Source organism: Zonotrichia albicollis, chromosome 2 (assembly GCF_047830755.1).
Source record: "Zonotrichia albicollis isolate bZonAlb1 chromosome 2, bZonAlb1.hap1, whole genome shotgun sequence".
Classification (NCBI taxonomy): Eukaryota; Metazoa; Chordata; class Aves; order Passeriformes; family Passerellidae; genus Zonotrichia; species Zonotrichia albicollis.
Genome location: NC_133820.1, coordinates 25218777 through 25231999, shown reverse-complemented (window position 1 = coordinate 25231999; position 13223 = coordinate 25218777). Strand labels below are relative to the sequence as shown.

General features: G+C 39.6%; 1 protein-coding gene across 1 annotated transcript in view; it reads left to right on the top strand.

Moving 5' to 3' along the window:
- The window catches only part of PDK3 (pyruvate dehydrogenase kinase 3), a 57936-nt gene that overhangs the window by 6080 nt on the left and 38633 nt on the right, over positions 1 to 13223 (top strand). Inside the window, exon 2 of the mRNA XM_005484368.4 lies at positions 12607 to 12748. Within this exon, the coding sequence (XP_005484425.1) occupies positions 12607 to 12748 (142 nt within the window). The remainder of the gene's footprint in view (positions 1 to 12606; positions 12749 to 13223) is intronic.

The following is a 13223-nucleotide window of genomic DNA, read 5'->3' as shown; positions in this document are numbered from 1 at the left end:
CTGGAAGAGTCATTGTGGTTAGGTAACTTTGTTCAGCAGCCACTATTGAACTGTGGTGTGATAGACATATCTGTGTGTGGGAGTGCTAATAATAGAATACTAGATTGTGATGCATTTCATTTGCAGAATTCTCTCTATCAGTCACTTTTACAGGCTGCTTATTCAGTAAAGGAGTACTTAATTTCTGTGAGTTATTGACACTTCATATATTCTGAATTCAGTATTTTAGTATGGTTACAGTACAAATTCCATAAATTGCTGTAGATGATCGAACTGGATCACCAAGGTAATTGTTTTTCCTTCCTCACAGAGCCTAAGCATTGAAAATTCTGCCTTCAGTACCTGGTTTGGCTGGCCACTCTTGCCTGTAAGACTAGTAGTCTGCAAGTGAGCGCCCTTCAGCTGATGGAATTGCTTGATGTTTGTTTCCCAAAGCAGCAGAAAATTTCTCAGTCGGGGTTCTGTTTGTTTCTGTTTGTCCACTGATCAGAGGAGCTGTGCAATCCTTTGCCTTGGGATGCTGGGGAGGGAATGATCTTTGCCTGCACATGGATGTGTCTGCATGCTTGAGCTTTTGTGTATTCCCTGAAGATGCCGTGGTGTGTGAGCACACAGCTGAATGCCTTGGGTGAAAGAGAGAGGACAAGAGCTCCCCATTTGCATGAAGCAATAAACAATGCTAGTGGGTTTGTTTATTTCTTTTTGGCAAGTAGCAGAAGCAGTGGAGAATGCTGCTTGGCAGAAATTGAGGGCTTGGGAAGCTTCTTTCTAGAGGGACAAAAAATAGGATTTGTAGCTCCTGAATATCTAAGAATGTTTGGGACAGGTTTTTCTTCTAGCAACTCATAGAAATTGTTGAAATCCCTTCTTTAGAGTAGATTTAAACTAATAAGGAGGCACTGAAAATCTGAAAATAAATTTTGATTGAAATGAACATGAATTTGGTAGCATTCCTTCTCTGGAATGGAAGAACTGCCAGCCAGTGATTTAAAAACAGCATACCTTCTCCAAGCCAAGAAAACAGGCTGATGGGGTCTCTCCTAAGACATAAGGAGGAGGATAAGATGATCTGTCAGTTTGAGAAAGAGCAATTCTGATGCAGATAAAAGATAGGAAAGCAGCAGAGCAGTGTTACGAGCAATGTTGATTAAAAAACCTATGAAAGCTGGAAGCAAGGACATCCTGTCTTGGGCTGCAGTACAAATAACAGCCAAGGTGAAAAGTCATGGGATAGAAAAGCAGATAAAGAGATGTTGAGATAATTTAGAGTAATTGGGGAGAATACTGAAGTGAAACATTTACTTGATGAAACCAAGTACATAATGATAAAGACTGTTGAATTAATCTTTGCTTTGGTCTTCAGAAAAAGGAGAATTGTATCCAGAAACATAAAGGAAATCACAAGTCTCCCCTGACCCAAATTTTAGATAAGCTGAAATATGTTTGTAGTTTGTATCCTCCTGGCTCAGTGGGTTCCAGTGGAAGTAAATCAGTTCTGTGTGTTGTGAGCAGCTGAACACTTTCTGCTGCACATGTGTGTGGCCTGGTGCAGCACAGCTCCTGCTTGTGGGCTCCATGGAAATAATGAATGGCCCCAGGGCTTTGGAAGTGGGAAAATAAACTGCTTGTCTTTCTGAGAAAAGGAAGAGGAAATTGGAGTTAAATCAGGTTGTGTGAAGTAGCTGAAAAAGAGATGGAGCTAATAATGAGGTAATACATAGATAAGCACCAAGAGATAGTGAGGTAGTAAAGAGACAATAGATTGTGTTGACCTGGTCTAATTTCCATGTTAATTTGGTGTGTGCTAAGGCAGTAGCAACAGTTGCTGTACCTGGCTTTTTATGAAGTTTGGCACAACCTTGTGTGACGTTCTTAATTAAAAACAAACAAAGCTCAATGTACAAAATAATAACTGCAAGGTGAGGTTGTTGTATCAGATGTTCAGTGTTATGGTGGGCTGACCCCATCCAGCAGCTGAGCACCCACCAGGTGCTTGCTCCCCTCCTTCCATCCCCACTGGCATGGGGAGAGAAAAGGGGGGACAAAAATGAGAGAACTTATGGGTTGAGAACAAGACAGTTTAAATAAAGCAAGAGGAAGAGAAACAAGTGATGCACAGGCAGTCACTCAGCACCCCCAGGAGAGCTGTGCCCAGCCAGTCACTGTGTGAGGGACATCCTGGGGGACAAAGCCAAGCACTTTGTTACTGCTGGGATGGCACCATGTCCCATAGAACATCCCTCTGTCCCCATCCAGCCTGGCACCCACCCCAGCCCTGCTTGCTGGGCAGGGACTGAGTGCAGGAGAGAGAGAAACCTTCAGAGGCTGAGCAACCCTGCAGCTCCCGTTCAGCCCCTCTGGGCACCGAGAGGAGAGCTGGCCCCAGCAGCTCCCACACTGCACAAATAAATGCTCTGCATTGTGCTGGCAGTCACTGATCCTCACTGCACTGTGCTGTGAAGAGTGAATGGTGTGTCTCCCTTAACTCAGCATAATCCATCATAAAATTAGGCACAGATTTAGGAATTGTTTTATCTAATTCCACAGTTACTATATTAGAATTGCTTTACTTGTTGCCAGTTATGCTTAATATAATGGCCTTTTTAAAAAGCTACCTTGTTCTTGAAACTGTTGAAATATTTTACAGGCTGCTACTTATCCTTTAAAAAATGTTTGGGTTTTTGTGTTTTTCTGGAGTCAGTTAAATGTAATTTTTCTTTTTGCAAATATTAGGTTGAAAGGATGAATTGGAGCACTGAACTGTGACTCTTGAGGTATAGTTCTTTTTCTTTGTGTGTTACAAGAGGCTATTTTATTGGCTCTTGTTTCCTTTTAAACCTTTCTATGTACATGTGACATTCTCCCATGTTTCTTTGTTCTGTTTAAATTTTCTGTTATTTTGTTGTCAGTGTAAAAAAAGTGACACAGTATTGTAAATATTTTCACTGACTTAATGAAAATAGTAGGCTTGTGCAAATAATTGACATTTTTCAGAATTAGATTTAAGACTGTGAATAGAGAAAGAGGCAAAATTTTTTTGCTAAAAATAATTTACAATTCAACTGCTACTTGTTTGATTTAGTCCTTGTTTTGCTTTTCTGAAAGATTTTTATAGATTGCAAAAATGCCTTCAAACTGATAAGTAGCAATGACATAGAAGAATCCTTTAACCTTTTTTTGTAATGTAGTTTGTTAATGATCAAAAGTGTTTTGAAACAAGATGTGTAACAGTCTAATACATTTCACCTCAGTGAGACTGAAGGGAAACTGGAGCATGTGGTATTGGCAGTATTTTTATGTAATTGGTTTTAACTGTGTGAGTCTTTGCTCATAAACATTAATTTTATTTATGCCAGGGATTTGGAATAGCTTTTTTTTTTGGCAGGTTGTCGGGAACTAGGGGATAAAGCAGGGATTTGTATTTTTCTGGAATGGTTAGAGAGAATTATGGAAGTTTTTCATAAAGGTTAGGAAGGAAGTTGTCAAAGTTGTGAGAGCTTAGGGAGAGTGTTAAAAGTGTGGAACATCTAATTATAATCTTCAATGTGATATACATTTTTACCTCTTAGGGGAGGAAAAGGTGATTATAAGACCCAAGAAGAACAACTCAGTCTTTTGTGGTCAGTTTGTTGTAAGAGAAGCTCATCAGAGCATCAAAAAGGGAATAAGGTTTCTTTGGCTTGGTGCTTTAAGCCTCATTCTACATCTAAAAAAAAAAAAAAGTTATAATTTTTTTTTAAATTTTGCATCTCACCAGAGCAAAACACAAGATGTGTTTGATCCAGGGTCTCCTTTGAAAGCCCAGAGCCCTTGGCAGGGGAGGCCGGGGCTGTGTTCCCCTCTTGGGGACACCTGTGTGTCCCTGCTCAGGTCTCAGCAGTGCTGCTGGAGAGGAGATGACAGAGCTGGCAGGGCCTCGGTGTTTTGTCCTGTTTGTCTGGCTGAGAAGCCCCTTGTGCCTTCCTAGGGAAGGAGTCTGGGTTGCACAGGTTGTTCTGAGATCAAGAACCTGATCAGGGCCGTGCTTTCTCCTGAGAACATTTTGGCTCCTTGCCTGTTGTTGTTTGTGGGGAGTGCACCTCACCCTGTGCGGGTGGCGAGGCAGAGCTTGGCTCTGAAATGATTCACCTGACTTTGAGCCTACTCCCAAATTGCTCAGAGGAAATACAGCCTTGGGTCTGTGTGTCTAAAAATAGTACTGGGAACTGGTTGAGTGCCTCTGCATTAAACTTTATAGATGCTTTTGATTATTGTGTGGTCTCTAGGCAAATGCATTAAAATACTCAAAAAGTTATTTTGTTAGAACCGAGTGGTAAGCAGCTAAACATTAGTTTTAGATCAGGGAAGCCTATTTTAAAAATTCATGCTTTTATTTTAATTTGGGTTGTTCTGTTTAACAATACCCAGTGTTGGTTTACAGCTTTGGCAAGTGATTATCTGATGATCCATTCCTCTTGAGAGGGACAGATGTGGCTTCACTTGGGTCTTTTCTGTGACAGGAAGGCTGTGGCTGTTGGAGTTAAAATGAATGATTTTAGAGTATTGTGCACTGTTAATTCCTCCTGTTGATCTGTTTCAGATCAGCAGTAAGTTAAGCTGCTTTCCAGCACAGTGGGTTTCATACTGAGCACCATTTACTTGAAACAGGCTTACTGGAGTTGACAAGTTATATATTGTTGCTATTATTATTTATTATTAAATTACTGTGTAGCTAATATGATAGCAAATGTAATGATTCACTCTGTGTTGAGCTGTCCTGCTGTGTAAGGACAGCTGGCTGGCATTTTTTCTTAACCTGTGTTTATATGAAAGCACAGGTTTTTCTCAATGCCAGTGGTATTCCTTAACATGGGCATAGTAATAATCCACATGAGACATAAACCAGCTCACTCTTAGGGGTTTGGAAATAAGTGATGATAAGTATTTTTTTCTGTATACAAATTCAAGAGTAGTTGTATTTCATTTTTAACTTCTTAAGTTGAAAAGTCTAGACCTTGATTATGAATGGGATTTGGTCATTCAGACAACAGGATATAGGCTAATGAATTCTCCTGAGTGAATGCTGTACTGAAATTTTCCTTTGGAGCAGAAAGTGAGCATTGCAGTGGCCATGCCAGTCAAAGAGTTCTTGAATGTGGTATTTGAATTGCATAAATTGGAAATGGTTTCTAAGCTCAACTGTTTCAGTACTTCAGCCCTTGTTTTATCCATATGCTGTGTGGTGTGAGTGCTGGAAAATTTACCTGGAAAGCTGAGTAACATGTGAGCCTCCTAGTTGGGATTGCATTAGCAGTGAAATGGCCCAGAGTGCAGATCCCTGGCCATCCAGTGGTAATAACTGAGTTCTCAGTGAACATAAACCAGGTAGGTTGAGCAGACTCAAGCACCCCTGTTGGTGTGGTTTCCCCAAAGCAGACCCATGGGAGTTGGGCTGAGGAAGACAAACAAGTGTTTGGGAAAGATTACATGCAGACTTCAGTTCCTCTGGCTTTAGGCTGGTTTTCTGGCACTAGTTGTTTGACAGAACTTAACTGACTTCACAAAATTAATATGTTTATTATCATTCAGTTAGATCTAAAAAATATTTTTGGTTTTAATTCTTCAAGTTTCATTTTTGAAACTTTGGAGTTTCTCTGGTTTCCATCCTGACAGAGAATCAGTCTCTTAAGGTGCTGAGTGAAAGCACGCCCTTAAAACAGGACACTTGTATGAAACAATTGCAGGGCTTGGTGGAAGTAGCCTTAGAGAGCGGTAATGGAGCTTGGGCTAAAGTTTAATCCTGAGGTGTCTCAAAAGAATCTGAATAGCTGAGGTAGTGAAGTTTGGATCCTTAAATTTCAGATCCTCTGTCTGCACGCTACCTGAGTTGGGAGCAGCTGTGCAGGCTGTGGTTGCTGTTCTGTAGCACAGCATGGTGGGTCCAGTTTCAAAACACAGATCTCTTAGATGCAGTCTGGGATGGGGAGTGAGGGTCAGCAAGAGTCAACATCTGCTGTTATGTTCCTTTTGCTTCATCATCTTCATTGGGTTTTACGAAGCCCTGTCTGGTAGCAAGCAAACAAACCCCGTTTACTTTTTGTATTTTTAGTGCTTGGTGAGATAAATATCTAGAGACTATGCTGAAAATACAATCATTTCCATTGGGGCATAGGAATGATTTTAAACTCAAACTTGTTTTGCTGGGTTTTGCTTTGTAGCCACATTTATTGAGACTGTGCAAGCATAGCTTGTTTATCTTTTAATAAATAGCCCATGTTCCTGAAATGGTGTGTAATCATTGAAATTCAACTATTCTTCTTAAGTTCTGTTTTCCTAGCTTCAGCAGCAAGTTATTAGTTTTAGCTTTTGCTCAGCCTCCTCTGATGCACTGATCTTTCTGCATATTCTTTTGAAGATTTATTCATCCTTCTGCTTCACTTTGTTTTGTTTGCCTATACAAGAGCTATGAAATATTCTGGAAGCTCGAGAGAAGAGAGTGGATATGGCTGATCACTCCTGCTTTGCTGTCTTCTTCCTTTATTTTGCCCTGTCTAAAAGCAACTGTAGTAGTTTCTGATCTTGTTTTTATAGATTCTGGATGGAGTCCCTTGTCTCTGGTATACAACAGGTGGGACTTTGCTTTTGAGTTTTAAAGTAGCACAGTGTCTGTCTCTGCTGTTAGTACATAATTAATGGAGAGAACCAGACCTCTGCCTGCAGTGCAAAGACTGTTTCTTCTTTTTCTTGTTTCTCCTTTTCCTGCCTCCTCTGACAGATGAGTTAATATTCAGAAACTACTGATGCTTTTATGGTGTCACCTTGGCAGTCCAGTGGCAGCCTGGGGACGTGGCAATTGTATTAGGCTTTTGAGCTAGGTGACTTTGACCATCATTGTGAAGGGCTGTTGCTGGAGTCTGCTCTCAAATGGATATTCATGAATGTGGGAATCTGGCAGCTGAGCTGGGAGCTCTGGAACCAGGGCTCATGGTCTTGTTCTGCATTTCTGCCCTCTTCTGCAGCAGAATGGAGATTTGTGTAGGGCCTTCTGTATGGAACTAATCCTTTTGTGGTGTGGATCTTGGACAGTGCAGTATTGCTCTGGCAGTTGTAGAATTTGCCAGAATTGGATCAGGGCCTGCTGCATGTGTGTGAAAAGCCTCTGCATTGTTCATGATTCTTGTTGCAGGAACCAGAACAAAAGTTTTGTCTAAGTGGAGCTTTGCAAGAGTTGTCTAATTTGTTTTCCATATCTCAGCACTGTGGAGTAAAAGTGAGAAACAGAGGAGAGGAGTAAATGTTAGAGAAGAGTTGAATGCAGAGAGGAGAAAAGAGTAACAGAGAAAGCTGAGAGTACAGCTCAGTTTCCTGAGTTTCCTTTGAATGGAAGGTCCACCAGTGATAACATTGATGTGTAACCCCAAAACATTCTACTTTTAATCTTTTCCCTTCTGCTGGTATTACATTCAGAAACTCTAATATATTCAAATCTGCATTTGTGACCTGTGCTACCTCAGAGGTTCTGGGTCATGTTTTATTCCTATGGGGTTTTTTTCTTAGGTGTTTTTCTCCCTCTCGTACCTGTCTAATTGAATAAATAGCATGATTCGTTTTTGGTGGAAACATGTAACATTTTTTCATATCTGGAAAAATTGATTTAATATTAAATGTTGCCTTCTGGGTGAACTTCTTTTTAAATTTTAATGTGTAAGTTTACTTATATCCTTAACTTAAACTTTTGCTGTGGCAGGCACATCATTCTTCAGGTGTATCAGATTTCACTGCATAAGCAAATCCACCAACATTCACTCTTTGAACAGTGACCATTCCAAATGCAGCAGTGTTTGTGCAGGTACCACTCCCACAGTGTTTTTACAAACCCTGTGTCTGTCATGTGTAAGGCTGCTACACTGAAAAAATACAAAGTCAGAAAATTCTTCAGTGACCTTAGTTTGATGTCAAGTCCAGGAGATTGCTGCTTAGATCTTTGTTTGGCTGATGTATTTTCTTATTTTCATGATGTTGAAGGTTGTGTGTGTTGTCAGTCCATTATACTGACTTGTTTTTAAACAAAATAGTCTAAAGCTTGACATCACAGTTTCTCCTTGGTGCTAGTTTTGAGCTGAAGGTTTGAAAGTGGCAGAGAGGAGGCCATGAATGTGCTTTTCTGTGTGATTTTACATAGGGTAACTTACCAGACAGGTAAGATTGTTCAGAAGATTGAAGGTGGTAGAACATTTATTAAACAGTTCCTTTTTTAAACCTGTGGTGACACTTGACATTTCTTTCAGGTTTTGTGCTAGCTATGCATGCAATAGTAATAACTTGAGGATTAGTTCCTTCACAAATATCTTGCTTTTTATTGTCATTTTTCTGTCAAAGTAGCTATTACTGTATAACTTAATTTATGCAGTCTATGCTGTGTTTTTTCAAACTCTGACTTGCTTCAGAGTTTCCACTTTTTGCTTGTTTCCCTGTGCAAATTTGCACTGCTTTCTCTTTGCAAGTGGTTAACAAATGTGAGGTGATCACTTTGTTCCTCCTGGGCCATGAGAGAATTAGGGCTGCAAAGGATGTTAGGCCATGTTCAGTCTAATCTCATTTCAGAGACTGAAACTGGCTTAGTGTGGTTTTGGGCAGGTGTCTACCTTCACTAGTAAAAGACAAGCCTAAATCAGACCAGGTTGCTCTCTTTTACAGTGCTTCCCATCAGGAAGTTTCTGCTAATTAAGAGTTGAATCTTCTGCAGTTTGAGTCCAAAGCTTGTTTGGTTCTTGATGGCCAAGGTTACTGCTGCCTTCTGTGGTGAACTGAGAGACCTTGGAGAGCATTGCTGTGTTCTGTATTTATTTCTTCTTAGGTAAATCCATCAGATTCACTCATCCCTGAGTCACAGACTGTTTTATTGTTGTTATCTTGATTTTTGTTGCATCCATCTGTGCTTTTAGAAGATGCTAAAAAATAATGTAATTTACCAGTAGAGTGGGATATTTTGTGTGTGCTTCTTCTTTATCCCATTGGATCAAATTCTGGGTTAAGCTGCAGGCACTGTAGGTATCATCTTAAAAGTTTTTAATCAGCTTGAAAGTGTAACTTCATTAAGAGTAAAAATCTGAAGATAATCTAGCCTCTTGACCCTGAATGAACACCTAATCCCTTAGAAAGCATAATTACTTTATAGGGTTATTTTCTACCAGGAAGAATAGGATGGGATTGCTTTGTTGCCTGCAGTAGAGCAGACCTGTAACAAAGAAGTTGCATCCTGTCTGGTTTATTTGTTCTTTTTGTAGTCTTAATGTGATTCTTGCTGAAAGAAACTTGTTTCAATGCCTGACTTTGGTCTGCACAATGATTCCACTTGAAGCCACAAAACTGAATTGTTGTTCAACTGCAGTCAAGTACTGCTGTTTTAGAGACAGTGAGAAATGATGGTGGTGTGTGCAAAATTCTGAGCCCTATATATCATGAGATACCTTGCTTGACTTTCTTCTTGGCTTTGTGGATAGGAAGTGTTTCAATTTGAGTTTTCTAGTATTTCCATTTTCAGTTTCTTAAAAGCATAAAGAGTTTAAATGTTTTGAAATAAAGCTAAGCATAGCCCTTGATGCCTAGTGCAGTGTAGTTTCCACTAGGGCATAGGATAACTTTGCTTTTTCCATTTGAATTCACACAAAGGTAAGCCAGGTCATTGCTTCATATATTTATGTTCTTAAATAACTTATTGAGGTGTAAATGAAGGAGGGATTATTCACAAACTTAACTTGCTTTTTAACCCTCAGAGAGTGATTTCAAATTCTTTTGAAACTGATAGATTCAGACTGGCTTTAGCCTGTGCTGTTTCAGACAAAAGCCTGATGTTGGCAATGTGTATTGACCCAGCTAGAGTCAGAACAAAATCAAGAAAGATTACTGTATATGTTGAAAAATAGATGGAATGACTAGATCAAAATTAAAGCCAGCCTTTAAAAAAAAATTAAACTGACCATGGCTAAACATGCAGAAGTTTCATTGCAGCTTATTAGAATGCTGATTCTGGAAATATCTGTAGAACTTAGACTGACTTCATCATACGTGCAATTACAATATAATTTATAATAAATTATAAATATAAATTATAATATAATTATAATAAATTATAAATATAATTTATAATAAATTACCTTAAGAAAATACCTAACATACAGACTAAGGTATTTTCTTACTTAGTGTGATGTCCCTTCTTTTGATGGGAGTGGTTGTAGGAACAGCAGCCCAGGAGCAGTGCTAGGGCACAGTTTGCTTTTGCTTTGGAAGCTGGAGGATCTGTGATTGCTGCTGCTCCCCGTGGGTAGCCATTCTCTCTGGCCATGCATCACCTGGTGCTCAGGGCTGAAGCAGCTCTGTGGGGGCTCTCAGTAACCTGAGGGCACCTGAGGAGCTGATACAAGGACATGTGCCCCAAACCAGGCAGATGAACTGAACTCAGGCTGCAGTAAGCTTGTAAGCAGGGAAGTCTTAAAACCCAGAGGTTCCTTTCCTCTTCCTGCCCTGAACATGCAAAGGGACCCCAAAGGGCTCTCAGTGTAGATACCTGAAAGGTCACTGTACAACAGGGCAAGGCAGCTCCTTAAAAAGAGATGGCTTAGAGCTGCTGGGGTGAATAGGCTGAATAGAGATGTGCCCTTGCATGTGGGAGGAGAGGATGTGGGTCTCTTCAGCCAGTCATGCTTGCCTGTAGCAGCTTTTGATTGCATTGCACAAACCCATGAGCTGTGGGTTCTTGTTCATAATTTTCTAATTTTCTGCATGGGCTGTCTTTCATTCATTTTGATTTTTATCACCTAGAGGATCATTGCACTTGCTCTCAGTCACTCTTGGGAAGAAGCAGTTGTTGTTTTTGTTCTGAGGGATTTTCCTGCTCAGAATGTTTAGGCTGAGCTGAGTCAGAGTCTTTCCTGCTGTCCAGCCTCAGTCTTTGAAGACCTGTTGGACACAGTGACTTGTGAACAAACAAGTGTCTGTCCTCTGTTGTAGGTGAATTGGTATCTAGTTTACTTGAAAGACTGAGCTCTGAAGTCATTACTGTGCTTCACAGAAAACAATGTAATGTCTTGTTTCCTTTGTCTAATTTTGACAGGATGTGTGTATTTGTAATTGAGGTGTGAAAATGGGAGCAAGTGAAATAGCCCCAAATGTTTACTGGAAGAGCTGTAAGGGAACTGGTAGCACTATCAGAATTTAATGAGCCCCAGATTGATGGTACCTATATGAGCAAGAAAAAAGGGAAATCCTAATCCTTCCTGCATATTCCCCAAGCTAATGTTAGAGTTTGGGAACCAATCCATCAATGCATGTTACCTATGCAAAGAAGGTGAAAACCCTGTGATTATAATGGGACTGCCTTAAAAAGTATCTCTGTGATTGTGCTGGTTGCATTGTACTTGAATCTTGCAAATTGTAAATCTCAGTGATTATGTGCCTGGCAGTGCTTTAACACTTTCTGGTTTGCTTGAACATAATTTCTAGCTCTCACGTTATGTCTTCACTCAGAAATTCTGCAGATGGTTGAACTGGTTATCATCACAAATGACCTTTGCTCTCTTTCTAGATGAAAGCAGAATCCTGGCTGTTCATTACAAGTAAAACACGGACTTTAAAAAAAAAAAAATTACCTGGAATCTTTAGTTATGATAGGACTTCCTCCACTTGTTAAAGGATGCAAAACACAAAAAATCTGTGTTAAGTGAAGTCTGATTTTCCATCTTGGGCAAATGACTTAATATGTTGCTTTTAAATATTTGCAGTATCCTTTAATCTTAAGCTAACTACTTTAGCTTAAGATTGCTCTTAGTCATATCAGTCTTTCAGTTTGTATAGGATGGCCTCAGAGAATGAATGCTGTTACCACTAGGTCTGCAGGAAGGTATTGTTATTTTGCTGGATCCATTTATTTGCTTTCTGACTGTATGGTTGGGATTTTTTGTATGTTTTGTTTTCAAAACATGAGCCTTGATAAAAATGTGTTTTACAAGTGAAAATTAAAGATAATCTTAGCTGAGGCCTTTGCAAATGAGAGTGCTGTGATAAGCACTGGACTTTCCTTCCAGGTCTCTAGTGAGAATCTTACAGGGCAGTCCTAGGAGGGATGGTGGCCTGTGCTGGTCTCACCAGGTGCTGCTCAAATGTTAAAGTACTAAAGGCTGAAGAACTTTTGGCATGAAACATCAGCAAACTGTTGTCATTGTTTTGTCCTTTTGTTTGCACTCCTTACCCTCTCTTAGGTGTGCAGCATTTACTTTTTAAAAACTCACATACTAAAGTTGTATTGATAAAAGCTAGTATTTTGGGGTCTTATTTCCAGGTAATATCAAGTATTTGATATTTGATGAATTTTATTTATATGATGAGAGATTTTTGTTTATGGGAGAGAAAATGGGATGATGTGAATGGTGGAAGAATGTCAGACAAAAAGGGTTAAACTCTAGGAAGGTGAAAGTTTAGAATAGGTCTCATGAGTGAGAAGAAAGTAAAGGTGAGTATTGAAATTGCTTTAAAACTTCTTATTTTCACAAGTGGTTTTTTTTTTAAAGCTCCTAACATTAGGAAGTGTAACATTTGATGTGCTGCAATGTTTTTCCTTGCCCCTGCCAGGTCGTGACAATGCCTGCGAGAAAACCTCGTACATGTTCCTGCGGAAGGAGCTTCCTGTGCGCCTGGCGAACACCATGAGGGAAGTCAATTTGCTGCCTGACAATTTACTCAACAGGCCTTCAGTTGGGCTGGTACAGAGCTGGTAAGTTTAAAAAAAATTGGATTGGAAAGTTATTGTAAAACTAACACTGTTTGTATTGTTCTGCTTGCAACAGAGAATCATTGAATTCTTGTGAATCGGTCAGTTTTCTGCCGTGAATTGTTTATAGTGTGTCTTGTCAAATGAAGTTTCATTTTAATGTTGAGTATATACCCTAATGTGGATCCTAGCTAAGGATTTGTAAGTTAGTAAAAATGTGCTGTTGTCTCCCAGGTAATAAAAATGAGTCCATAAGAGCAAGCTTTTTAAACATTCCTTAGTATATTGCATTCATGGCTTCTTGAAACAGCTGCTTTATCTCCTTATTCTTCTTTGCAAAAACACTGAGAGAAAGTTAAGACCTCATCTGTTTTTCTCACTGCTAAATCTTTAAAAACAACCTGGTGTTCAGTGGAAGTTATGGAATGGGTCAAAATCTGGTGTCATTCAGTAAACAACATTCTCCATTGTAATAATT